Source organism: Manihot esculenta, chromosome 11 (assembly GCF_001659605.2).
Source record: "Manihot esculenta cultivar AM560-2 chromosome 11, M.esculenta_v8, whole genome shotgun sequence".
Classification (NCBI taxonomy): Eukaryota; Viridiplantae; Streptophyta; class Magnoliopsida; order Malpighiales; family Euphorbiaceae; genus Manihot; species Manihot esculenta.
The window spans coordinates 7,761,900-7,786,834 of NC_035171.2; the positions used below are offsets into that span (position 1 = coordinate 7,761,900).

The following is a 24,935-nucleotide window of genomic DNA, read 5'->3' on the forward strand; positions in this document are numbered from 1 at the left end:
ACTATATACAAACTAAAACATTTCTCTTCGTTATCATATATATTATGTATATACCTAAATTCATATTTTGCGTTAAAATAATATAATTAAAATCAAATTTTAAGATAAATAAAATGTAAATCATAATTTTATTAAAATATTTTTGAATAAAATAAGTGTTTAGCTAATAACTAAAGTTTATACTTAAAAAGAAAAGTATTTTTTTATATATATAATTGAGAAATATAATCTCCAGTGACATTTTTTTTTAATATTGTATTCAAAATGTTATATAATTTATACCAGCAATGAATTAAATCAGTCTAGTGCTGCAATAAAAATTAATATTGCAATTTAAAATTTAATTCCTTCTAAAATAATATATAAGTGAAATCAAATATTAAGATAAATGAAATCTTGTTATTAATATATAATAACGTAGGATTAATAACATAAATCTTATCTCTACTTAGATTAATTTTAATTTATTTTACGTAAAACGTTACCATTTACTTTTAATTTATTATAAAAATCAATATGTATATCAATTATTTTATTTAGAACCATTTATTTTATTATTGTAAATTAGTCGATCTAATTTCTTTAGTTATATAGACTTTTCAACTTTCAAAAGGTTAGAGACTTTGAATTTGGGGGACAATGATTTCACTGGATGTATTCCGGAAGATATGTGGGCTCCACTTTCTCTGAAAGCATTATATTTATATGATAATAAACTCAGTGGCTCTTTATCAAAGCAAAGTAAGTTTTACTTGAAACACAGCCAAATTTCAATTTTGTGATAATCATTTATAGAGAGAAGATGTTAATGTTAGTAATCCTTTTATTTGTTATAATATAGGTTTGTGTGGTTTAAAAGATCTTCAACTTTTAGATCTCAGCTTTAATGAATTTGGAGGCACTCTTCCTCAATGCCTTGGCAATTTGACATCTCTCACATTCCTACATCTGTCTGAAAACCAACTAACAGGATATCTTCCTTCATTTTGGCCACCTAAGCTCCAATATCTTGATCTTAGTCATAATCATCTCGATGGCATATTCTCTGTCAATTATTCTAGCCTTGAGGTGATTGGATTAAGTGGCAACAAAATTACATTTGAGAATGGTTGGATTCCATCATTTCAGTTAAGGGCTCTTATAATGCAAGATTGTGGTCTCGAAAGTATTCCTGAGTTTTTGTTTCACCAATTCAAATTGGAAGTACTTGACCTTTCTCACAACAAACTAAAAGGAAGATTTCCTTATTGGTTACTTCAAAACAATGGAGGACTTGAGATCCTAGATCTAAAGAATAATTCTTTCAATGGCCAGCTTGAAATTGGGACAAATATGCTTCCGAGCATACAATATCTTAATTTAGCCGCAAACCATTTTGAAGGTGATCTTCTTTTTTCTGCTGGGGATGATTGTAAATTGATCGCTTTAGATTTGTCTCATAACAATTTTTCAGGGGAAGTTCCAGAGAGACTGCTTTCAAATTGCATTTCCTTGAGCTATTTGAGGTTATCTCATAATAATTTTCATGGTCAGATAGCATTATTTAATTTGACTCGAATTGCTGATTTGGAATTGCATGACAACCAATTCGAAGGAACCCTATCAAGTTTATTCACCAATTTTAGTCATCAAAGTTATGGCCCAGAGGTGTTACATTTGAGCAACAATCGATTGCACGGTGAGATTCCACACTGGATGAGTAACTTCACAGGATTGGGATATCTCAATTTGCGTCATAATTTTTTTCAAGGTCAGATTTCATGCCAACTTCTTTCAACAGGAATAGAATATCTAGACCTTTCTTATAATTCTTTTTCTGGGTTGTTACCTTCTTGCTCCAATGAAAATTCTTTGCGACAAATAAATTTGCAAGGTAATAGATTCAGTGGTTCAATACCTGAAGCTTGGGTTAATATTTCAACACTGAACTTATTAGACGTAAGCGACAACGAATTGTCGGGCACCATTTTTAATAAATCTGGTGAGAATTTAAGTGGTTTACGAGTTCTTTTATTACGAGGAAATCATTTCAATGGCTTCATTCCAAATTGGTTGTGTCAGCTGAATAATGTCAGCTTATTGGATCTCTCAAGGAACTCCTTTTCTGGGTCTATACCCCATTGCTTATATAATCTCTCATTTGGAGGGGAAGGAGAAGGACATCCCTATGATCCTCCATTCAGCGACATACTTTTTGCATGGGGGATAGGATATGGGGGTAGCAGTAAAACTCTCTTGGATAACACAGATATTTTTTATGGCGAGATTGATGAAGAAAGTGAGTTTGTTACAAAATATAGAGCCGACACATATAAGAATAAGGCTCTTAACTATATGTCTGGATTAGATTTGTCAAATAATAACTTAACGGGTGAAATCCCATATGAACTTGGAGCGCTATGTCAAATTCATGCATTAAACCTATCACACAATCAATTGATAGGATCTATTCCGAGATCTTTTGCAAATTTGTCCCAAATAGAAAGTTTGGATCTCTCCTATAACATTTTAAGCGGACAAATTCCAGTAGAATTGATCAATCTGAACTTTCTAGAGGCATTTAGCGTGGCCCACAATAATTTATCAGGCAGAATTCCAGACATGAAAGGACAGTTCAGTACATTTGAGAGTAAAAGTTATGAAGGGAACCCATTTCTTTGCGGAACTCAAGTGAGAAGAAAATGCCACGATGATAATGATGAACCATCTCCATCACAAATGGAGTCACCACAAGAAGCAAGTGGGAAATGGTATGAAATTGATCGCGAGATTTTCCTTGCAAGTTTTTCAGTAACTTTTATAATGTTCTTTTTGTCTGTCATCATCATTTTATATGTCAATCCTTATTGGCAACAGAAATTGATCTATCATACTAGACAACATCTATTTTCATGTTATTATTTTTTGTATGATAATTTAGTGAAGTTATTTGTCTAATTTTCATACCATTAATTAATGTAATCAGTTCTTAGATCATCTAGAGCTAATAGTGCTTGGATTGGTAATGTGAATTTACGATTGTTGTATTTATAACAATTTTGAGTATTAATCACCAAATTAATTTTAAATCGAATATGTAAAATTGATTGTGATTTAATTTATATTAGAAATTTTAATTATAAATAGTCTAATAAAAAGAAAAATTGAATAAGCTAAAGCATTTAGACTTGAGCCGAAACTTGTTTATTACTCTCTCACCCAATTTTATAGACCTTTTTTACAACTATTTGACTGGATTAATACCTACTTCACTGAAATTACAAAATACAAAATACATGGGTTTGTACCAAAATCTGTACTCAACTCTTCAATATTTTAACAATATTGGATATCAGAGACAATAATCTGTCCAACAAAATTCTTAATTCAATAACTTCACTTCTCAATTTTTAATTTTTTTTGCTGAAAGGAAATCATTTGGCTGGTACTATTCCAATTCAGTTATGTCAACTTGTCGCATAATACAAGAGGAAAATTAAGTCACATTCATGCATTGATTTTTGGTTTTTGTTACTTGTACTTCATCTGGTTAAATTTCCTTTGTACTATTGAAAAGTAAAAAATTGAGGATTCACTTGTTTGAAATACTTGATAAGTTTAAATCTGAGTAACTATTTCTTAAGGTTAGGTCAGAATTACAACATACTAACGAGTCACTTGTTTGAAAATTGAATTAACCGATCTTGACATTGATTTAGTGAAATAGTTTCTCTATTCACTTCTTCACTAAACTAAACAAGTTGTTTTTCGTAAATAAGAAATTAAAATATCATTTGTTCACCTTCTGAATCAATGACAATCAAGAATTCAGAACAAAAAATCTCCCATGTTCATAAGCCAAAAATGCAGAGAGCTGCCAGAAAAAATCTTAGGTGGCCAAGCATTAAGAAAACAGAAAGTTTCAATACAATAAATTTACCAAGAGGGACGACACATTAACATGTGATTTCTAATTTAGTAAATAATGCATCAGTTCGAAGATGTGCAGAATATCAGCAGGTAAAACAACGGGCTAATTAAATTTATTATTTCAAAATCCACATCAATATTAACATAGGAATTAATAATTTATCTATTAAGGATTTATCTTAGTCATTTGAATGCAAAGCCAAGGGGAAAGAAAAGGGGCATACAGCAGCACCACCATGAAGTTTTTCATATTGAAAGATCAGCCAAGCTAAAAGTCCTTTCCACGGCTTTGAACCAAGAATCCGCCCTCTTCTTCCTTAGCTCTTCATCTATTAAGGGGCGGAAAATGGTATCCGTCTTAGCCTTTTCTCCAGAAGCAAATATCTTCTCCTCTTTCCAAATCCCCATAGTCAAACCAGCAGCATAGGCCGCTCCAAGAGCTGTTGTCTCTATATCATCAGGTCTCACAACTGGGGATCCCAACAAGTCCGCCTACAAACCATTATGAGTGCAAACAACTAAGATTGAGCTCCAGAAAAAAGGCAAGAAATTTAGATAAATATAATACATAAGTATTGTGAAATCTTTTGATAAAGAAAATTTTATTAAAAATCCAGGAAAAACTTAGTAGGTCACACGCCACTAAGATCCAAACTTAGAACAAAATTAGCCCCAACATGTTATGCTAAGTGAAAAAACCTGGAAAACCTCGATGCAATAAACAAACAACGCTAACAAATTAAACCAGCAGCATTAGTTACTTCAGGAAACCAATACACATCACAAAGATGCAACAAAACCTCCTAAAAACCAGCTATAGAAAAGATACCAAAGGTTACTCAAAACAATGAAAACAAACCAAAATCAAAACAACAAAACCCAGGCATTCATAAAGAGCAGCAAGGAACCAAGTGAAGCCTCCACAAACAGCAGCCGAGAAGCGACGAAGCAAATACAGAAAAGCAGAGAACAAGAGACCATTATTAATTAAATTAATTCCATTATTAATTAAAAAACATATTATCAAAAATAGTTAAAATGAATTGATGAAAACACACACTCATCCGAAGCATGAAAGTTCTCTTCTAGGACCAGAATTCTAAAAATACGATGCTCAAAGAAAGCTCAACTTAATTATTCGTTGCAAAGACTCAAAAATAAAAAATAAAAAAAATCCAAGTTTCACTGTCATGATTTTTATTGTATTTTTTTTAGTACTTCAATCATAAAAAATTATATTAATTTATTTTGTACGCAAATGATCTTAGTTTTCCACAATCCTTTTTAAAAAAAATATTTTACATTTTTAATATTTAATATTTAAGTCAATAAAAAAAATAATTAGCAAAAAATATTTTTTTTAACAAAATAAAAATATATTATTTTTTGTATTTTAAGATTTTTATTAAAATATTAATATATAAAATTATTAATATATATTAATTTTTAAATTAAAATTAAATAATAAAAATAAATTATTTTATTATAAAATATTTTATTTGATTAATTTTTTTAAATATAGATTATTTTTCACAAACAAATAAAATTTAAATAACTGCATTAAGTATTAATAAGGATATATGAAATTATTTATAATTGTAATATTTGGATAGATAAAGACGTGGAGAGACGAATGGAAATGATGGTGAGAGAGAGACCGAAAGGAAAAGAACCATGTAAACTATCATATACGTTAATAATCATTTTCTGGACTATAATTTTAAAAATATTAAAATAAGTTTGTAAAGACTTAATAAAATTCTAAAAATATTTAGCGGTTAAAATTAATGAAAGACTAATTAATAAAATTTTTAAAATGTTAGAAACATTTTAATGTATTTTTTAAAATTAAGAGACCAATTAATGAGTGTCTCTATACTATCTGATAACCGTTGGGTCTTTCCACCTCTCAGGCCGGGTTAGGGCCCAGGATAACGAGGCTAGCCCCGAGCCCGGAACATCTCGAGGAGGCCTGCCCAGCTGCAGTGGACCGGACCTAAGGGTATCTGCCGACCTGGGCCGTTTGCAAGCCCAGGGCCCACAGGAATGAAGCCAGCCCTGTGATGGGACCCAAGGAAGGGTAGCAGGCCCAGTCTTTTCGTAGCCCTCTTCGCACGCGTACTGGGGGGAATTAAATGGCCGCCTGACATGAGCAAGGGGGACTGACACTGCTTTGCGTACGGACCTGAATGACAGAGACAGGCGTCCCTGTAGTAGACAGGCCATGGGACGTCACTAACAAGCAAAGGGAAAAAGGATAAAGAGGAGAGGAGGTATGCCCTCTCCAAATAAGCTTAACCAAACCATTGTAATCCTATTTTCTAGATCTCAGAATATCAATTGGCGCCGTCTGTGGGAACGAAGGAAATCTTTTCATCACCGGAGTTCCATTCTTACAACACCCACTGAGATCCACAATGATAATCACACTACCAACATGCCCAACGACTTGAGCTCTGCCCCTGAAGGGCAATAGTTCTCTTTTTCTAGCCCTACAACACCCATCAACCAACCACCCATGACCCTTAATCCCTCGCCGAGCTCGGCAGGGAACATACCCGGATCCACCATGACAAACCAAGACCTTCAAACTATGGCCTTGCAGTTGCAAAACACAGCCCAGTGGTTGGGGCAAATAATGCAGCAAAGGGGCCTCAATACCCCCATTAAATATATCACCTGTCGCCGAAGGGATTCAAACTCACGAACCCCAGCCAACTTTCAACCATCCAGTTCCCCAACAAAGTAACAAAGGAATGGAGGAGAGAAGCAGAGAAGCCGGTGGAGAAGCAAAACCGGCGGCTAGAGCTCATGGTAGAAAGGTGAGAGAGCTAATAGAAAATGAAAAAGTGGAGAGCTACTCCGCGGGAACGATCATGAGAGCAGAGAGTGAGGAATGGAGGGAAGGATATTGCCTAGAGAAAAGGCCTAGGCAGGAGGAGGAAGACGTAGACCAAAAGCTACGAAGAATGAAGGAACAGTTGTTGGCAGAACTGGGAGCAAAAGACCACAGCCATGCTCTCCTGCCCACGTCGTCACCTTTCTCAGGATGGATTCAATAAGAAACCATTCCTAAAAAATTCATGATGCCACCAATGGCGGCGTATGATGGAGCAGAAAACCCGAGGGAACACATCCTGAGTTACAAAACCTTCATGGAGTTGCAGACCTTATCGGATGCTTTGATGTGCAAGGTATTCCCTACTACACTCACAGGCCCAGCAAGGGCTTGGTTTAATAATCTGGAGGCAGGGAGTATTGGAAGTTTTGGCGACCTAGCTAGCTCCTTCATCAACCGGTTTATAACAGGAGTACCGGCTGATAGGAAAACCAGCTACCTGGAGATGGTCAGGCAGAGAAGGAATGAGTCCCTACGAGAATATGTAGCCCATTTCAATACGGAGGCCCTACAGATCCCTGAGCTGGATGAGAATAGAGCTGTAGAGGCAATGCAGAAAGGGACCACCTCCCCAGAGTTCTTTGGTTCCTTGTGCAGAAAGCCACCGACCTCCTTGGCAGAGTTGATGAAGAGAGCAGAAAAGTATATAAGGCAAGACGATACCTTAACCACCAGCAGGTTCGCAAGGGAAACAGCAGACAAGGGAAAGGCCTCGAAAGAAAAGAGGTCGGACAGGCACGAAAGAAGACAAAATAGAGGGCCCGAGGCATACAGGCAGCCTTGGGAAAGAAGAGAGCAGAGACCACCACCACCTCGGGTCCCAGAGGCAGTATCACCTCTCAACGCGTCCAGAGCCGAGGTGCTCGTGGCCGTGTAAGACAAGGAATTCCTCCAGTGGCCCAAGCCTCTGAGAGCAGACGCAAGCCAGAGAGATCCTGACAAATACTGTCAGTATCACCGCACTCATGGTCATGATACCAATGATTACTATCAGTTGATCAACGAGATTGAAAGACTGATAAAGAGGGGGCATCTCCGCAACTTTGTGAAGAAACCCGAAGGAGAAAGACCTCAACAAAACCCTGCAGCGAAGAGGCCTCGCAGGCTGGGGGCAGGACCTGTTAATGATGGTTCCAATGGGACCATTAATATGATTGAAGGAGGCACGGGAGGTCGGATGAGCAGAAGAGGAAGGAAGAGGTGGCGAGATGGAGAGAGCAACAACAATGAAGTCATGCAGATAGTCCAACATTCTCCAGCGGTCATCTATTTCTCCCCAGAGGATGCTCACGGCATCCAAATGCCCCATGATGATGCCCTAGTCATTGAAGCTGTCATTCACAACTTTCGAGTTCGGAAGATCCTAGTTGACGACGGGAGCAAGGTAAACTTACTACCGTATAGGGTTTTCCAGCAGATGGGGATACCGGAAGAGCAATTAGTACGAGATCAAGCACCCGTGAGGGGGATCGGAGGAGTTCAGATACCTGTGGAAGGAAAAGTAAAGGTGGCTCTGACCTTAGGGGAAGCACCCTCGACCCGAACTCACTATGCAGTGTTCTTGGTGGTAAAGCTTCCTTTAAACTACAACGCGATACTGGGGAGGCCTGTGCTGTATGATTTGAGATAGTAACCAGCATAAGGTACTTAACCTTGAAGTTCCCAACAGAAGCAGGAGTGGGAGTAGTTCGGGGGCGCTAAGAAGAAGCGAGAGCAGTGTACATGGCCACTGTGGCAGAGCCAAGCTCGGTAGAGGAAAAATTTGACTCAGAAGTCTTGGAGGTTCGAGATTGTAATACCCGGCTAGATCCCAGTATCGGAATTCCTAATTTTCGGCGGAATCTCCTTTGGAATCCAGGAATCCTGGATGTCGAAGCTCTCTAGAAGGGTAAAGTAAAGGTTTTCTAAAATGCTTTTAAATGTTTTTATGATTTTAATTAAGAAAATTTGAGTTTTGAAAGGAAGAGACCAAGGAGGTTTTGCCAGGTTCGGCCGCCGAAAGTTAGATTCGGCCGCCGAAAGTGGTTGGCTTTTGCTGCCCCCGAATCTCCACTTCGGCCGCCGAACGTGGTGGATTTTTGCATGTAGCTTTGCCGCCGAAGGAAAGGCGGTTGGCCACCTATAAAAGCCCCTTTGACTGGAAATGGAGTGTGTTTTGCTCTCTTTTTGGTCAAGGGTAGGTTCTTGTCCTCCTTTGGTTGATTTTTACTTTGTTCTTCAAATCATGCAAGTTTTTATGAGTTTTTAACTTGGGTTTTGAGGTTTTGAGCAAAAAAAGGGCAAAGTTGAGAGACTTGGAGACTGTGGATTTTCTTCCTTCACAAGCTCTGAGTTAGCACAATCAATCCTCTAGATCTTCAAGAGGTAAGCATGGATTCTCATCTTCCCTTGTGTTTAAAGTATGTTTTGAAGGGTTTTTAGTGAGTTTTGCATGGGTTTTGCATGGTTTGCATGGTTAGGGTTTATGTTGATCATAAGCCATATGTGTTGTTTTTGGGGTCTTGAGCTAGTTCTAGGCCTCTATATGCATGAAGAAGGGTATATGTATGTGTTTGTGAGCTTGTTGTTGGGTTATGCATGTTTTGGAAGGGTTTTAGAGGCTGGAGACATGAGGTTGGATCGAGTTCTGCCTTCTTGGCGAACTCAGGTTCGGCTGCCGAAGCAAGGTTCGGCCGCCGAACCCCTTGAGGAGGTTGTTCTGGTTGCCTAAACTTGCCCCCGAAAGTTTGGACTTTCGTCTCTGGAGGGGGGTTTCGGCCGCCGAACATGCCGCCTGTAATACCCGGCTAGACTCCGGTATCGGAATTCCTACCGTCCGGTGGAATTTGGGTGTCGGAAACCTCTAGAAGGGTAAAAGCATGTTTTTATAAAATGTTTTCATGTATTTTAATGTTTTAAGTATGATTTTAAACAAGTTTTAAGTAAGATCTATGGGTAGAAATGCATGTTAGGACATATGTTGAGATTTTGAGCAATGTAGCTTGATTGTGTGTGTATGAAGTGTTGTAGATGGGGTATATGCATGTTTGAGGCCCCTAGGAACTTGTATGTATGTTTTGGTTGAGAAATATGCATGATCTGTGGTTTTGGGAGGCAGGAGGTTCATTTGAACCAAGTTTCTGCCGTTTGGCAGAAACCAGGTTCGGCAGCCGAAGGGAGTTTCGGCCGCCGAACCCCTCTTGTGAAGGCAGCTTTCGGCTGCCGAAGGTGCCCCCGAAAAGAGACTTTCGTCTCTGTCTGGCACTTTCGGCCGCCGAAGGTGCCGCCGAACCTAGCTGAGTTTCGTCTCTGTCCAGGACTTTCGGCCGCCGAAGGTGCCGCCGAAGGTGCCCTGTTCAGCCATTTCATGCATATTTTCTGTGATGTTTTCATGATGTTTTAGGGGGTTTTTGGGGGATATATTAGAGATATGTTTATATGTGTTTGGTCCCTCATTGGAGTCCACCTGTGTAGGTTCGGACCCGAGGAACCAAGGACCCCAGCAGTGAGCCAGCTGTTGAGAGTTTGACAGAGTCAGCCAGAGGTGAGTGGAACTATACTTAACCTTTTTCTAAATTAAGAAAGTGAATGTTTTATCATGTTTCATGCATCATGACTATAATATAGGATGTTTGCATTAGAATCACGAATATGCTACATTGCATTGTTATATTGTGGTTGATGAGGATGGACATTGCACGACTCACTAGCCCTGTGTACAAAGTCCTGTGGTGCCCATAATAGGGCCGGGCAATAGCTCCGAGTTACGAAGTCCTGTGGTGCCCATAATAGGGCCGGGCAATACGAAGTCCTGTGGTGCCCATAATAGGGCCGGGCATGGAGCTGAGGAATTTTTGAGTCAGTCCGTCCATGATGTGAAATGTTTGTGCAATGATGCATTCCATTATAGCATGTTTTAAATATTCTTTTTATAGTTCTACTCACTGGGCATCTAGCTCACCCCTCTCCCCTAAACCCCAGGTTTGCAGGTACGGGATTGATAGAGAAGCAAAGAAGAGAAAAGTCATATGTATGTAATAGTTAGAGTTTGTGGACATGACAATGATAAGAATGTAATGTAGAGTTTTGAACAGTTGTGTAATTATGTTATTGAGGATAGAGTTGTGCTTGACCATAATGTATTGCTAATCCCTTTTATTTTATGTACATGATCTTATGATATGATGTTTATGCAAAACTAACTCAACACATGATGTATAGCCCTTCGAGGCTTTGATGAGATCCCACAGAGGGACTTTATTTATGTATATGTTCAGAGTATGCACAGGTTGAGTTGGTGATTGATCACATGTATAAAAGAAAAGTTTTAATTTTTATGTATGATGGTTGATCATGTATGGGATTAAACAGGTTTACAGGTACATGTTAGGCTTGCTACGGGTCCCGGCGGCCTTATGCCGATCTGGATCCTAGCGCCGGTAGCGGTCCGGATTTCCGGGGCGTTACACCGCCGAAGGAGGGAGACTTTCGTCTCTGGACAGGACTTTCGGCAGCCGAAGATGCCACTGAAAATACCTGAGTTTCGTCTCTGGAGGGACTTTCGGCCGCCGAACCTGCCGCCGAAAGTGCCCTGTCCAGCCTTTTCATGAGTGTTTTGTATGCATGTTTTGTTGATGTTTGAGGGGATTTTTGGGGGGGATGTTTAGAGTCCTGATAGAGTATGTTGGGTCCCTCATCTGATGTCTACCTGTATAGGATCAGACCTGAGAGACAGAGGTGACTAGTAGTGAGTTAGCTGCTCCAGAGTCAGTAGAGCGTCAGCCAGAGGTGAGTAGAACTAAACTTTATCTTTTTAATTGAGAAATCAAATGCTTTTAGCATGTTTCATGCATCATGATTATGCAATAGGTTGATTGCATTAGAATTCACGAATATGTTGCATTGCATTATATGATGAAGATGATGTGGATGAATATTGGATGATCCTCTAGCCCTCACTAGGATATGGCATGAGAGGATATGATATAACATGATATGAGATGAGGTAGAAAGACCAGGTAAGGCAGAGTCGCCCCTGGCAACATGTTATATATAAGAGAAGACCATGTAAGGCCGTAGTGCCCCTGGCATAGTTGGACTGTAAGAGAAGACCAGTTGAGGCCTTATCGCCCCTGGCATAGTTGGACATGATATACTGTACTATGATTGAGAGGCAGTCCTGAGGAGCCCCGTTGTGGGCTGGACATCTATTAGATGTGCAGAGGGTTATTGGTGACAATTCCATCCTTGATGTGATTTGCTGTGATGTGATGCATTCCATGATAGCATATGTTTTAATAATGTTTTATTGTTCTGCTCACTGGGCTTTTTAGCTCACCCCTTTCCCCTAACCCCAGTTTTGCAGGATCAGGGATAGCAAGGAGTCAAGAAGAGTGAGGGTATGCTTGGTTATGCCATGTAATAGTATAGCAGTGGACATGTATTATGTACAGTGATGTAATGTAAAAATAATGTATTGAGGTTTAGAATTGCGCTTGACCCTAATGTGTATGGTTAATCCCTGTGTTATACATGATCTATAGGTATGTTTTATGATGAGTTATGTTGACCAGGCTTGATGTATGTTATGATGGACCCGCCTGGAGCATTTGATGAGGGCTCCAGTAGGGGTTTTATATTACAGTGTTAGTGCATGCACAGGAAAAGCTTGGTTTTTGTGAAAAGCTTTATGCCTTTTCATGAGTATGTTTGATCATGTATGGGATTCCATTAGAGGTACAGAGTATATAGCAGGCTTGCTACAGGTCCCGGTGACCTTAAGTCGATCTGGATCCTAGCGCCGGTAGCGGTCCGGTTTCCGGGTCGTTACAGATTGGTATCAGAGCCCTAGGTTCACATGGTCGGACCTAGAGTGTGTTGGGCTCATAGAGGTCATAGAAGGGCAAGCACAATAAGAAAAATCATGTCCACTAGGATAGGATATAGAGTCCTGTCTTGCATGATGATGTGAAATGCCATGATTTTATACATGTGCATTAATGGTATGTATGCTATGTGAGATAAGGATTCATGTGTTTTCACATGAACTATATGATGTTATGTTTAAGTGTTTATGTGTTGTTTTTTTTTCAGAGAGGTAAGATGAGAGGAACTTGTCAATCTGCACGATTGACTGGAGCTCCACCAGAGTACGAGGGCATGGATGCCCATTCCCCTGCATTGCCAAGGGCAATGTCATGTGGATCAAGCAGAGAAGTTACATCAAGGGACCCTAGAAGGTCTTTTGATGTGAGCAGGAGAGGAGTAGTTCAGGATGGTATGTCAGTGGATGTGAGGGAATCAGAGGAGGATGAACAGAGAAGAGATGATAGTTTGGGCATGGGTATGTCAGGCGAGGATATGGGAGAGTCCCAAGGAGGCACTCAGGCCTCGGGTTTTGTTCCACCACAGTACCCACCCTACCCACAAGGGCCAGGGTATTCGATGGGAGGTACATCGGATTTCTTTAGCTATAACCCATATCCCACCTTTATGCCCTATCCTCCCTTTTACTCGCCATATCCACAGTATCCCATGTTTCCACCCTCACCCTTTTTCCCAGGTCCAGCAAACCCTAGTCCAGGGAATGCTGCACCTCCTCCTCCACCAGTAGAACCAGTAGTCCCGGATGTTCAGACATCCAAACCTAGCTCATCAGTTGGGGGTAAAGTAAAGATGACAGATTACCTGAAGTTGGATGCCCCCAAGTTTGAAACAAGTGATGACCCTTTTGAGTATCTCAGAACGGTAAAGATGATAGCTGATGAGCTGGGAGCAAGTGACAGTAGAGCCATTCAGATGGCAGGGTTCACATTAAAATGCAAGAAAGCAAGAGAATGGTTCAAAAACTATGTGGACCCAATGATGGAGAGCTTATCCTGGGATCAGTTTGCCAATGAGTTTGCAGGATGGGCTTTTCCAGACAGTTCAAGGGAGCTCAAGGTGATTGAGTTTGAGCAGCTAAGGCAGACAGAGAACATGAGTGTAGATGCGTACACAGACAAGTTCCTTGAGTTGCTCCAGTACGTGGGACAAGCATATGATACAGATCAGAAGAAAGCTAGGAGGTATACCATGAGACTTCACTCTAGGTATTCCTCCCTGATCTTAGCTGCAGAAAGGGAGAGTTTCCACTCCATAGTGGATGCAGCCAGAAAGATGGAGGCTAGTGCCATCATCGAGTTGTCAGTTAAACAGCAGGTGGCAGAATCCTCAGGTTTTAAAACCCCGGGGACAGAGAATGTTGATCTCTCCTCTCTGGGTGAGACTGCTGTAAAGAGTAAAAAGGGAAGCAGAGGCCTCAGAAGGTCGAGGAAGAGCAAGTTTTGGAACAGGTTTAAGTTTGGTCTGGGATTAAGTGATGGCTCGAGCTCTGGTTGGGATAGCTCCAGATGTACGAGGTGCGGTAGGCCGCACTAGGGAGTCTGTCGGAGTAGGACAACGGCATGTTTCAGGTGCGGGTAGGAGGGGCATATGGCACATGAGTGTCCCACTAAGACCTTGTTAGCACGGTCCTAGCAGACAGCTTCAGATAGTATAGCTCAACCAGTAGCTTCAGCCTCGATGCAGGGCAAAGGCAGAGGAAGAGGGGTGGCCCCTTCTTCAGTAGGTTCCCTCGGAGAAGATCCATCGGCTCCGGCACGGATCTTCACCATGACCCAGCAGGAGGCTGACACATCAGACATGGCGGTGACAGGTAATCTCACTCTCTCATGTTCTGATGTGTGTGTACTAGTGGACTCTGATGTTTCTCTTTCCTTGTTGCTTTGAGAGCCGTAGTTAGAGTGGGTTGATAGCTTCTGGGTTAGAGTGTTCTCTTTGGGTCAATGGACCCAAGTGTGATCCATCTGTGACAGAGTCAGTCTGTCAGTATAGTTCAGAGTATGTTGAGGGTAGATGCCTTCCAGCCGACCTAGTGGTTCTAGATTTGACAGTTTATGACATCATTCTAGGGATGGATTGGCTTTCTACTTGTGGTGCTACCTTGCATTGCAGAGACAAGGTAGACCGGTTTAGTGATCTGGATGGATCAGAGGTAGTCCTTAGAGGGGACAGTGTAAGGATACCCAGAGGTTTGATATCAGCCCTACAGGCTCGTGAGTTGTTTAGGAGAGGTTGTCAGGGGTTTCTTGCTCTTGTTAGAGAGCATAGTAGTCAGGTCAGGGAACCAGCTTGATCCGCGCCCCTCCTTCCTTCTGGAGAATTTGCAATGCGATTCTTTCCTTTTCAGCACTTTGGGCAGCCTTTTCACTAATTAGGAAGCAAGTATGATCTAGGGCAGCACTTTCAACTATAAAAAGACACATAAGGAGCCTCCACACAACCTTTACACTACCCTTGGGAGACACCTACGGGATTCACATCTCTTCTTCTACCTTTCTTCTTTTCTTTTATTTTTGGTTTTGTTTCAACCATGAGAGGCTGAAATCTTTTATTCTAGTTGAAGATTAGGTGATGCTTTAGTTTTTTTATGGATTGGGAGACTTGATCAAACATTGTTTATCTTTTGTTATTCAATATTCATACAATCTCATGCTTAATTCCATTGTTGCTTTGTTGTTTTGATCAATATGGCTAATTGATTCTTGATTGCAAAGTAATAATATGTTAGTTTGGGTGATTTAAGTCCGTAATTGCTTAGATTATTCAAACATAAGAATACTTGGTATAAAAACCAAGGAAATTGTATGATCTAGCAACATCTCATGCGTTTGAGTAGTTAGGATTGGATCTCTCTCTTTCTTCATGCAATTAACAATTGTTTGATGCCTAAGGCCCAAGGACGTTCCTTGGCAATTTGTTAATTAGTAATTAATTAGAGGACGTTCCCTAATTGGTTTAATCATAAGGAGAGACATGGTGGTGAGAAGCGTCTTCCATCTTCATAACTAATCTATTGAATCAATCAAAAGAAACTAAGTGTCAATGATCAATCCCAACAACTGAAGTGGATTCAATTCTTCAACTAGAGCTTTCTTATTATTTATTTCTCTTTTATTTTATTATTTGCTTATTTTAATTGCTTTCAATAGTTTGTTAATCAAATCAATCTCAAACCCCCCATTTTACTTTTACTGCAATTTATTTTTATTTCGCTTTCAGTTTATCTCGTTTTCAGTTTTATCTCGTTTCAGTTTATTCTATTTTCAGTTTATTTCTCTTTCAGTTTATTTTGGTTTCAGTTAATTCTCTTGGTCTTGATAAGAAAAATAGGTAAGTTCTCAATTCCCTGTGGATTCGATCCTTTCACCACTATCTACAGTTGTAAATTATTAATAACCAGAAAGGTTATTTTTGACCGGTTTCGACAACCGCTAGTCAATCTGTAACAAGTGAAGAGATAGCAACAGACTTGGAAATTGTTGCATAATCTGCTGCACAACTTGCTGCACCAGTAGCAGAACCAACAGCAGCTAGTATGCAAGCTGCTGCACTAAAAGCACCCCACCGAACACCTGGAGAAGTTGAACCACCTGTTGTCTTCGCTGAAATTGAAGCTGAAAATGCCGAGGTGAGAGCTCCAATGGCCCAAGAAAGGACTCTTCGCGAACTAGCCACACCCATGGGTGATCAAGCACCCCTTTGCATCACCTATCCACCTTTGAAAACCCTTTTTTGTTAGTGTATTTGCCCTAGGCTATTATCATAGACCTTTTTGTATGTCATTTTTGTTATTAAAGAAAGAGATTTTATTATCATTATTATTTATTTGCATGTTACATAATAATGATTAACATCTCTGGTTACTTATTATTATTGTGATAATAATAAAATTTAACTAGTATGATTATTGATTGATAATCATGAGATAATTATGTATATGTTGATATAATTCAATAATCATAGATACTTGTTAGAGAATACAGTATTGGATGAACCCACACTGAGATCACTACATGGGTTATTGTCATAAGTAAATCTCAAGATAGTTATGTTTTAATCCTTTCACTTGAGATTGTCATAGTTTTCAATATAAGGACTGTTATGTTTTGACATAACCAAATATTGTCTTTAATCGGATAATCATAAAGGTTATGATTGAGCATAATAGAAATCATGCAGAGGATATTAAACAATCAAGATAGAACTTGTCCCTCTCTTTGAAGAGATATCTTCTGGACCCCTCGATAAGTGAAACTGAGAAATGCATGGCCATGCTCCAATGAATTTATAGTGTAATCAATATTATTTGGTTTTATCATTCTACTTAGAGATCAAGAAATCATAAGTTTGAACATTATAAGTTTGACATTGACCATGACTTATATTCAAACTAGATATTGTGTGACAAACGGATTAATAAATGTTCTATTTATTCGGCTTTATCGGACTATCGATCCTCATATTAATTGGATAGTCATAATCTATTTCTAGAGGCCGCTTATGATTTATGGGCCTTGTGGGACTAGGTCTATTGCCAATTAATGTGAGTCTATTATCAGTGTATTTGCCCTAGGCCATTATCTTGAACTTTTTTGTATGTCATTTTGGTTATTAATAAAAGAGGTTTTATTATCATTATTATTTGTTTGCATGTTACATAATAATGATTAACATCCCTTGTTACTTATTATTATGGTGATAATAATAAAATATGACTAGTATGATTATTGATTAATAATGTAACGGTCAGCTGCTGCAATTGGACCGAGTGTAACGGTCAGCTGCCTGCTTGCAGAATTGCGGCAGCTGACCCGTCCCACATCAGTAGATTTAAAGAAAATTGATTTGTATATAATAGCTAGCAAGAAACTACTAAATAACTTGGGTTAACCATTTTGGGCCAAGTGGAAAGTGGGCCCAAAAATTATTTGGGCCAGTTTGGGCCGGGCTGTTTCAATTGGTATTAGAGCCACCCTGGGTCAGACAAATTGTGCGAAACTAGTGGGCCTGCGAGGAAAGGGCTACCCGTGAGAGACGAGGTGGAGCCGCCCGAGGTACTAGCGAACCACAATACCCAAGGATCCGGTCCTGCTTAGCAATTGTAATTGATTCAATTGCGACGAGGACGTCGCAAAATTTAGCGGGACCGAGTGCAATGGTCAACTGCCGCAATTGGACCGAGTGTAACGGTCAGCTGCCTGCTTGTGGAATTGCAGCAGCTGATCCGTGGCAGCTGACCCATCCCACATCGGTAGATTTAAAGAAAATTGATTTGTATATAATAGATAGCACGAAACTACTAAATAACTTGGGTTAACCATTTTGGGCCAAGTGGAAAGTGGGCCCAAAAGTTATTTGGGCCAGTTTGGGCCGGACTGTTTCAAATAATCATGAGATGATTATGTATATGTTGATATAATTCAATAATCATAGATACTTGTTAGAGAACAAAGTATTGGATGGACCCACACTGAGATCACTACATGGGTTATTGTCATAAGTTAATCTCAAGATAGTTATATTTTAATCCTTTGACTTGAGATTGTCATAGTTTTTAACATAAGGACTGTTATTTTTTTACATAACCAAACATTGTCTTTAATTGGATAATCATAAAGGTTATGATTGAGTATAATAGAAATTATATAGAAAATATTAAACAATCAAGATAGAATTTATCCCTCCCTTTAGAAAATACTTAGTCAGTATGGATGTTACCTTCCGAGAAACTGAATCCTACTTCAGTACCATCCACTCACCTCTTCAGGGGGAGAATAATGAGCAAGAAGAGGTGATCCCGAATTTTGCGATTCTGGATAATATGGTTCAACTAGAGAGTTTGAATTCTAATAGACAGGGAGATGTCCAATCAGGGAGAAAGAATTGGTCGTTTGGATAAGTCAGATTTGAGAAGGTACTCAAGGAGAGACAAGGCAGAAGAAGAAGCCATTATGCAGTCTACTCAGAGTCAAGAATCTTCTTCTGGTGAGTTACCAAAAACTCTTGAATACTCCGATGACTTAAATAAACCTATTGCACTAAGAAAATGTGTCAGGTCTTGTACTAAACATCCTGTTTCTAACTTTATTTCTTATGAATCCTTGTCTCCTTCATATAGAGCCTTTGCCTTATCTATTTTCTCTATGTCTATTCCACAGGATTGGAAGAAAGCTCTCGCAGATTCTAAATGGAAGGAAGCAATGATTGAAGAGATGAAAGCATTGGCTAAAAATGAGACTTGGGAGTTTGTCACTCTTCCACCTGGAAAGAAACTCGTTGGCTGTAAGTGGGTGTTCACAGTAAAGCACAAAGCTGATAGTACAATTGAACGATTTAAGGTCAGATTAGTTGCTAAAGGATTCACCAAAACTTATGGAATGGATTACCAATAGACATTTGCTCCAATTGTAAAAATGAACTTAATCCGAGTTCTGTTATCTTGCGCGACCAACTTGGATTGGGACTTGCAACAGTTTGATGTGAAGAATGTTTTCCTCCATGGAGATTTAGAGGAAGAAGTGTTTATGGAAATTTCTCCTGGATTTGCTAATGAGAAGACACAAGAAAATGTGTGTAGATTAAAAAAGGCTTTGTATGGGCTAAAACAATCTCCCAGAGCTTGGTTTAACAAGTTTAGCAGAGCCATGATGTCCTTTGGTTACCAACAAAACAATAATGATCACACTCTGTTTATCAAACATCATAAGGGTAAGATCACTCTTATTGTGTATGTTGATGATATAGTGGTGACGGGTGATGACAAAAAGGAAATGGCTCAACTAAAGAGGTTGTTGGCAACAAAAAATCTAGAAAAACTGCAATCACAAGCTGGAAGCAGGAACTGGTGAGTCCGTGGATATTGGAAGATACCAGAGATTGGTAGGAAGGTTGATTTATCTCTCACACACTCAACTGGATATAGCATATACTGTTAGCTTAGTCAGCCAATTCATGAATGACCCTCGCGAGACTCATATGCACGCTGTACTTCGCATCTTGAGATACCTAAAGTTTGTGCCAGGGAAAAGGCTTATTTACTCCAAACATGGTCACCTCAAAATTGAAGCTTTTGCAGATGTAGATTGGACAGGATCTCTCGGTGACAGGAGATCCACCTCTGGCTACTGCACAATTGTGAGAGGGAACCTTGTCATCTGGAGGAGAAAAAATAAAGTGTTGTTGTTCGGTTAAGTGTGGAAGTAGAATACAGAGCAATGACCCAAGGTGTGTGTGAACTCTTATGGTTGCAGAAGTTATTGGAAGAGCTGAGATTGCCCAAGAGAGACAAGATAATCTTGTATTGTGACAATAAAGCTGCTATAAGTATAGTACAAAATCCAGTCTAATATAACCAGACGAAACACATTGAAATTGATCGGCACTTCATTAAAGAAAAATTAATAGACGGTGTCTTGAGTCTAATTCATGTAATTTCTAATGGACAACTTGCGGATATATTTACTAAAGGGCTCAACAACAAGATCTACCATAATTTGATTTGCAAGTTGGGCATGTGCGACATCTTTGCACCAACTTGAGGGGGAGTGTTGACTTATTTGCTAATCTTAGCTGATTCTAAGGATATGATTTGATCTGATTAGGATCCTTAATTATCTCTGTAATTATTATTTGATTATTTACTTCCTTTTTAGATATAATTCTTTGTATATAAATAGTCATGTAGACCAATTGTAAAGATAAAGAGTGAATATAAGAATACTCAAAATTTTCTCAAAATTTTCTCAAAATTCTTCAATATGTTTATGCATGTTAAGGTATAAATACTACATATTCTGGTAGGGTTACTTTGTCATTAGGATTAATTATATTTAACTAATATTCATGTGTTATAAATTATAGGTTCTATGCCATGGATGATTGTGCTGTTCAGTTTGGATTTGGAATTCATTTGAGGATGCTGGCAGCCCTGTGCTTATACTGTCATCTAATTCGGAAGTGGGTTAGTACAGATGGTGCCATTCATGCTTCATAAACATCAGTTCCCTTGGTTGCTCCATTATTAGGCGTGATTTATGGTGGAGAGCTGGTGAGTATTTTTCTATTGTTGATGGGTAATTGAGTTTTGTTCTTGCTTTCTCTCTATGTCTAAGTTTATTTATATTTATGATTTTCATTTTTTTCTTTTCTATGTCTTGCTGTGATTTATTTTTTGTTTTGATTGGGAGATTCTGCTATGATAGTAAGTTAAGGATGTAACTAATGCTTCTCTAATTGTTTGCTTATTTTATTTGTTTTGAATGATTTGCATGTTTTTCATCCTACATTCTATTGTTTAACTGTGGTTTCGTTTATCTTTAATTTTTGTGCATTTTAAGTTTTCTTTTGTTTTATTATCTATTTTTTCCTTGGAGGTTCATAGGTTGTTTATTTTCTTATTCTTTTTCATGTTTTCTTCCCTTCCTTTTGTCATCATTTTCTTCTTGGCTTTTGTGGTTGTTCTACTGTTTAAAATTGTTGAATCCCACATCGGTTGTGGAAAGGGGTAATGTGCCCCCTATATGAGTCATAGGCAATCCTCCCCCTTGAGCTAGCTTTTGGGGTGAGTTAGGCCTGGCCCAAATTTAACTAAAATTACAAAATTTCTATTCCACTGTGATCTAGTGTGTCTATGCTTATGGTCTTTGCTCTTTAGTTTACCTATTGTGGCTTGATTTATCTTTAATTTGCCAAATTTCTGAAAAATTTCTAACAAAACTTTTGTTATATTTGTGTAGTTACACAATTCATTACCATTAAAATACTTTGGTTTAGCAATGGGATATAGTAATGTAAATTACTTTGGTTTTTCAGGCGACTGAGCTTCACATATTAATACTTTGCATTTCATATATTGGAGGGTTGTTTTTGCATACGTAAAGGTGCAGCCAATTTTATATGTTTCCCAAAAAAAAGACAGTTAGAAGATGCTTTTATGTATATATTTATCAAGTGATATGGCCTTTGCAACTTTTAAATCTGCTTCAGTTAGATATGTTAAAGGCATGCAGCTGCTAGCTTTAGAAATTTGTATATTTGTAGTGCACATAGAAGCTCAATGGCAATGTTTGTTGGACGCATGCCATCAAGACTTGCCAAATATTACATCACTAGTTAATTATTCTTGCATATACCAAAAATTATATGCAATGAAATCATATATCCCATTAAAACCACCAATTTTATAAAAATTTAATTTAATAAATTTTATTTTTAAAAATTTTTAATTTAAAAAATTTTCATTATATATAAAAATAAGAAATAAAATAATCAATAATTTTATAATAATTTATTTGAATTATTTTCTTGTGAAATTATTTATAATAAATCGATAAATAATAATTTATTATTTGAGATTTGATTTCATTAAAATATCGGTTCTTACTGTCTATACTCTAGGTTAACAGTTTTTTTTTTTAATTTCAATAATTTAGTTTACTATAAAATTTTCTTTGTTAGTAAAATAATTATTAAAAAATAATATACCTTTTTCATTGAAAAAAATAGTTAGTAATAGTCTCATTGATAATATGCTTTACTGAAATTTTAAATTTTGCTATATTATGATTCACAATTGTTTTTTTTATATAGTAATATTTATAACAAACAAATAATTATGGGAAGTTTTTTAATATCATTTCCAAGAAAAATTTTGGAAAAGATGTTACATTTTTATACAATATGATGGAAATTATAATTTTATCTAAAATTTTTTAAATTTAAAACTTGTTTATAATTTATAAGTATTACAGTGTTTCATTTAAATTATTTCTAAAATTAAATCGTATTCCTTTTAAGTAAAGATTTAATTTAAGTAAAATCAAACTCATTTTTATTTTCTGAATTTAATTCAAAATTTTTATGTGCTATTAAAAACATTTACATACTTTTAGGCAATTTTTATATATTTGAGTGATTATGAGTTTTACATTTAGGTAATTGTAATTATAGAACTAATTATAATAAATATTTAAATAATTTTTAAAATGTATAACTATTTAAACATAAGTTCAATAACTAATTATATATAGGATTTGATTGTAAGAACATATTTATAGTAGGGATACAGAAAAGTTATTTTTTATGACATTTCATTAATTATTATTAAAATAATTATTAATTATTAAAATAATTAATAACTATTAAAATAATTAATAATAGACAACATAACATGTTATTTTTATTTTTATACTTCTTTCTATTTAATTAAAATTGATATTTTAGATTTTAGACTGTATAATTTAATTTAAATTAATTATGTCTTTACACCTCTAATGCTTTAGAGAAAAATATTTATATTAATATTAGTAAAAATTAATAATATTAAAATTAGTTAATTATGATTTATTCGGTAGATAATAACATAATATTCATTCAAAACACTTAAATTTGAATCTCCATATCCTGATCTCTTACTTAAAAAAATAAAAATACATTTATATATATAACATGTGATTAGCAAAGCAATCATTATGAGTGATTGCACTCTTGTGAAATTAAAGTTTTGTTTAGAATAATTTAATTTTAATAAAATTTATATTTTATATGATTTTATAATTTTTTAAAAAAAAATGTTTTTTTTTCTCATTTTAAACAAGAATATTGAGAAAAAAAATTGTATTGAAATGCTTATAAAATCTTTAATTTGAAAAGAAGCATGGAAAATCACAAAACTTTCACCCCCCAATGTGGCTAACTAGTCAACTAGCTTTCTCTAATCTTAACCACCAATCGATACCAAAATTTTAGTCGTCCATCATGATTTGGTCAATTGAGGTCTAAGGTTTAATGAGTTATTTTATTTTATTTTATTATTTTACAAAAATTTAAGTAGTTAAAAATATTCAATTTTATCTTTTCTTTTAAGCAAATTAATCGTATATTAAGAAAAAAAGGAAAAATATCAAGAAAAAGCCAAGAATATACAGAACTAATTTTGGTGAGTTGACAGTTTCAATATATTACATAGGTAGCAAAGAGTAAGGGCGAAGAGGTAATGACACTTAAAAAAGTTAACTTATTTAGAACTACGTAAATAATTTTATATTATGCTAATGTCTCTTGGATTTAATCATAGTGTAGTTAAATTAATTAGAATTTATTTTATTTTATTTTATTTCGATGGATTAAATATTAATAAAATTACAGAGTATTTAATTTTAATACGTATAAAAATAATACTCACTTATTATTATATTATTAAAAATTTATTGAGAAATCAAATCAATTTAATTTTAGAGATATAAATCAGAGGTATTCTTATGTTTAATTATACTTAAATAAATTATTAATGATATTTAGATGTATACGTAATAGGTATTCTTAGCTGTCCGAATTCTAGTCCTAACCTCCCAATAAAAAGGAAAAATGTGTACACATGTCATTCAAATAAAGCTTCAAACCCTTAATTATTTCCCTTCCCCTGGATTAGAAAAAGAAACAATATTATAATATATTTTTGAAAGAACAGATAAAAATTGAATAAAAAAATGATAGGATATCATACTCTATAAATAGAATGAAGAAAATGAATTCAGAGAATTTAATGAGTATTAGAGAATAATGTTCTTAACAGGTTTAAAATTTCTTATTTTTATAATATTGGGGAAGGATGATAATTTTTTTAAAAACTTATATATTTAAAAATACTTTTCAAATACATTATTTACCCAATAAATAATTAATATATTAAAAAATTTTATAAACTCGAGTTTGAGCTCTACCTCGACTCGAACTCTAATATTTAGATCAAACTTGACTCAAAAATTAAATACGATAATCGAGTTCGATTCGAATTCGACTCGTGAAAAATTCGTTTAAACTAATAATGAATCTAATTCAAACTTAAACTCGATTAAAAAGCTCATTTAAACTAATAACGAGTTTAATTCAAGTTCGAGCTCGAAAACTCAATTAAAAAATTTATTAATAAAATTTAATTAATTGAAATTTTTAAATATTAAAATTTTAAACTAAAAGGTCAAAAGAGATTTTAATAAAATTAAATATAATTTAATTAAACTATATTGTAATCAAATCCTTAATTTAAAGTAGAATAGAAAGCGAAATCTTTATTTATAGAGTTTCACCCCTTCATCTCTATAAGTTTCCGACGTGGGATAGGGGATATTATTTTAGTAACCTTCAATATCTCTTAACGAGTCTGTTCTCGAGTTTCTTAACGAGTCAATTCGCGAATTTTAACGAGCCGAATACTACTAAATTCAAGTTTGGCTCGTTTAATAAATGAGTCTAAAAATTAAATTCG

At 36.4% G+C, this 24,935-nt stretch overlaps 2 protein-coding genes across 6 annotated transcripts in view; both read left to right on the forward strand.

Annotated features, from left to right (window-relative positions):
• Positions 1-24,935, forward strand: part of LOC110607890 (receptor-like protein 13) — a 102,204-nt gene that overhangs the window by 53,999 nt on the left and 23,270 nt on the right. The window lies entirely within an intron of this gene.
• LOC110626368 (receptor like protein 21-like) lies at positions 515-3,144 on the forward strand. Its single transcript, XM_021772208.2, has 2 exons — positions 515-741; positions 842-3,144. Exons 1-2 carry the CDS (start codon positions 669-671, stop codon positions 2,935-2,937), a joined length of 2,169 nt encoding a protein of 722 aa, XP_021627900.1. The 5' UTR covers positions 515-668; the 3' UTR covers positions 2,938-3,144.

Excerpts from the sequence above, each read along its gene's own strand:
- LOC110626368 (XM_021772208.2), top strand. The coding sequence starts at position 669 with ATGTGGGCTCCACTTTCTCTGAAAGCATTATATTTATATGATAATAAA. Across the intron at positions 742-841 it reads TGGCTCTTTATCAAAGCAAA|GTTTGTGTGGTTTAAAAGAT; the intron begins GTAAGTTTTACT and ends GTTATAATATAG.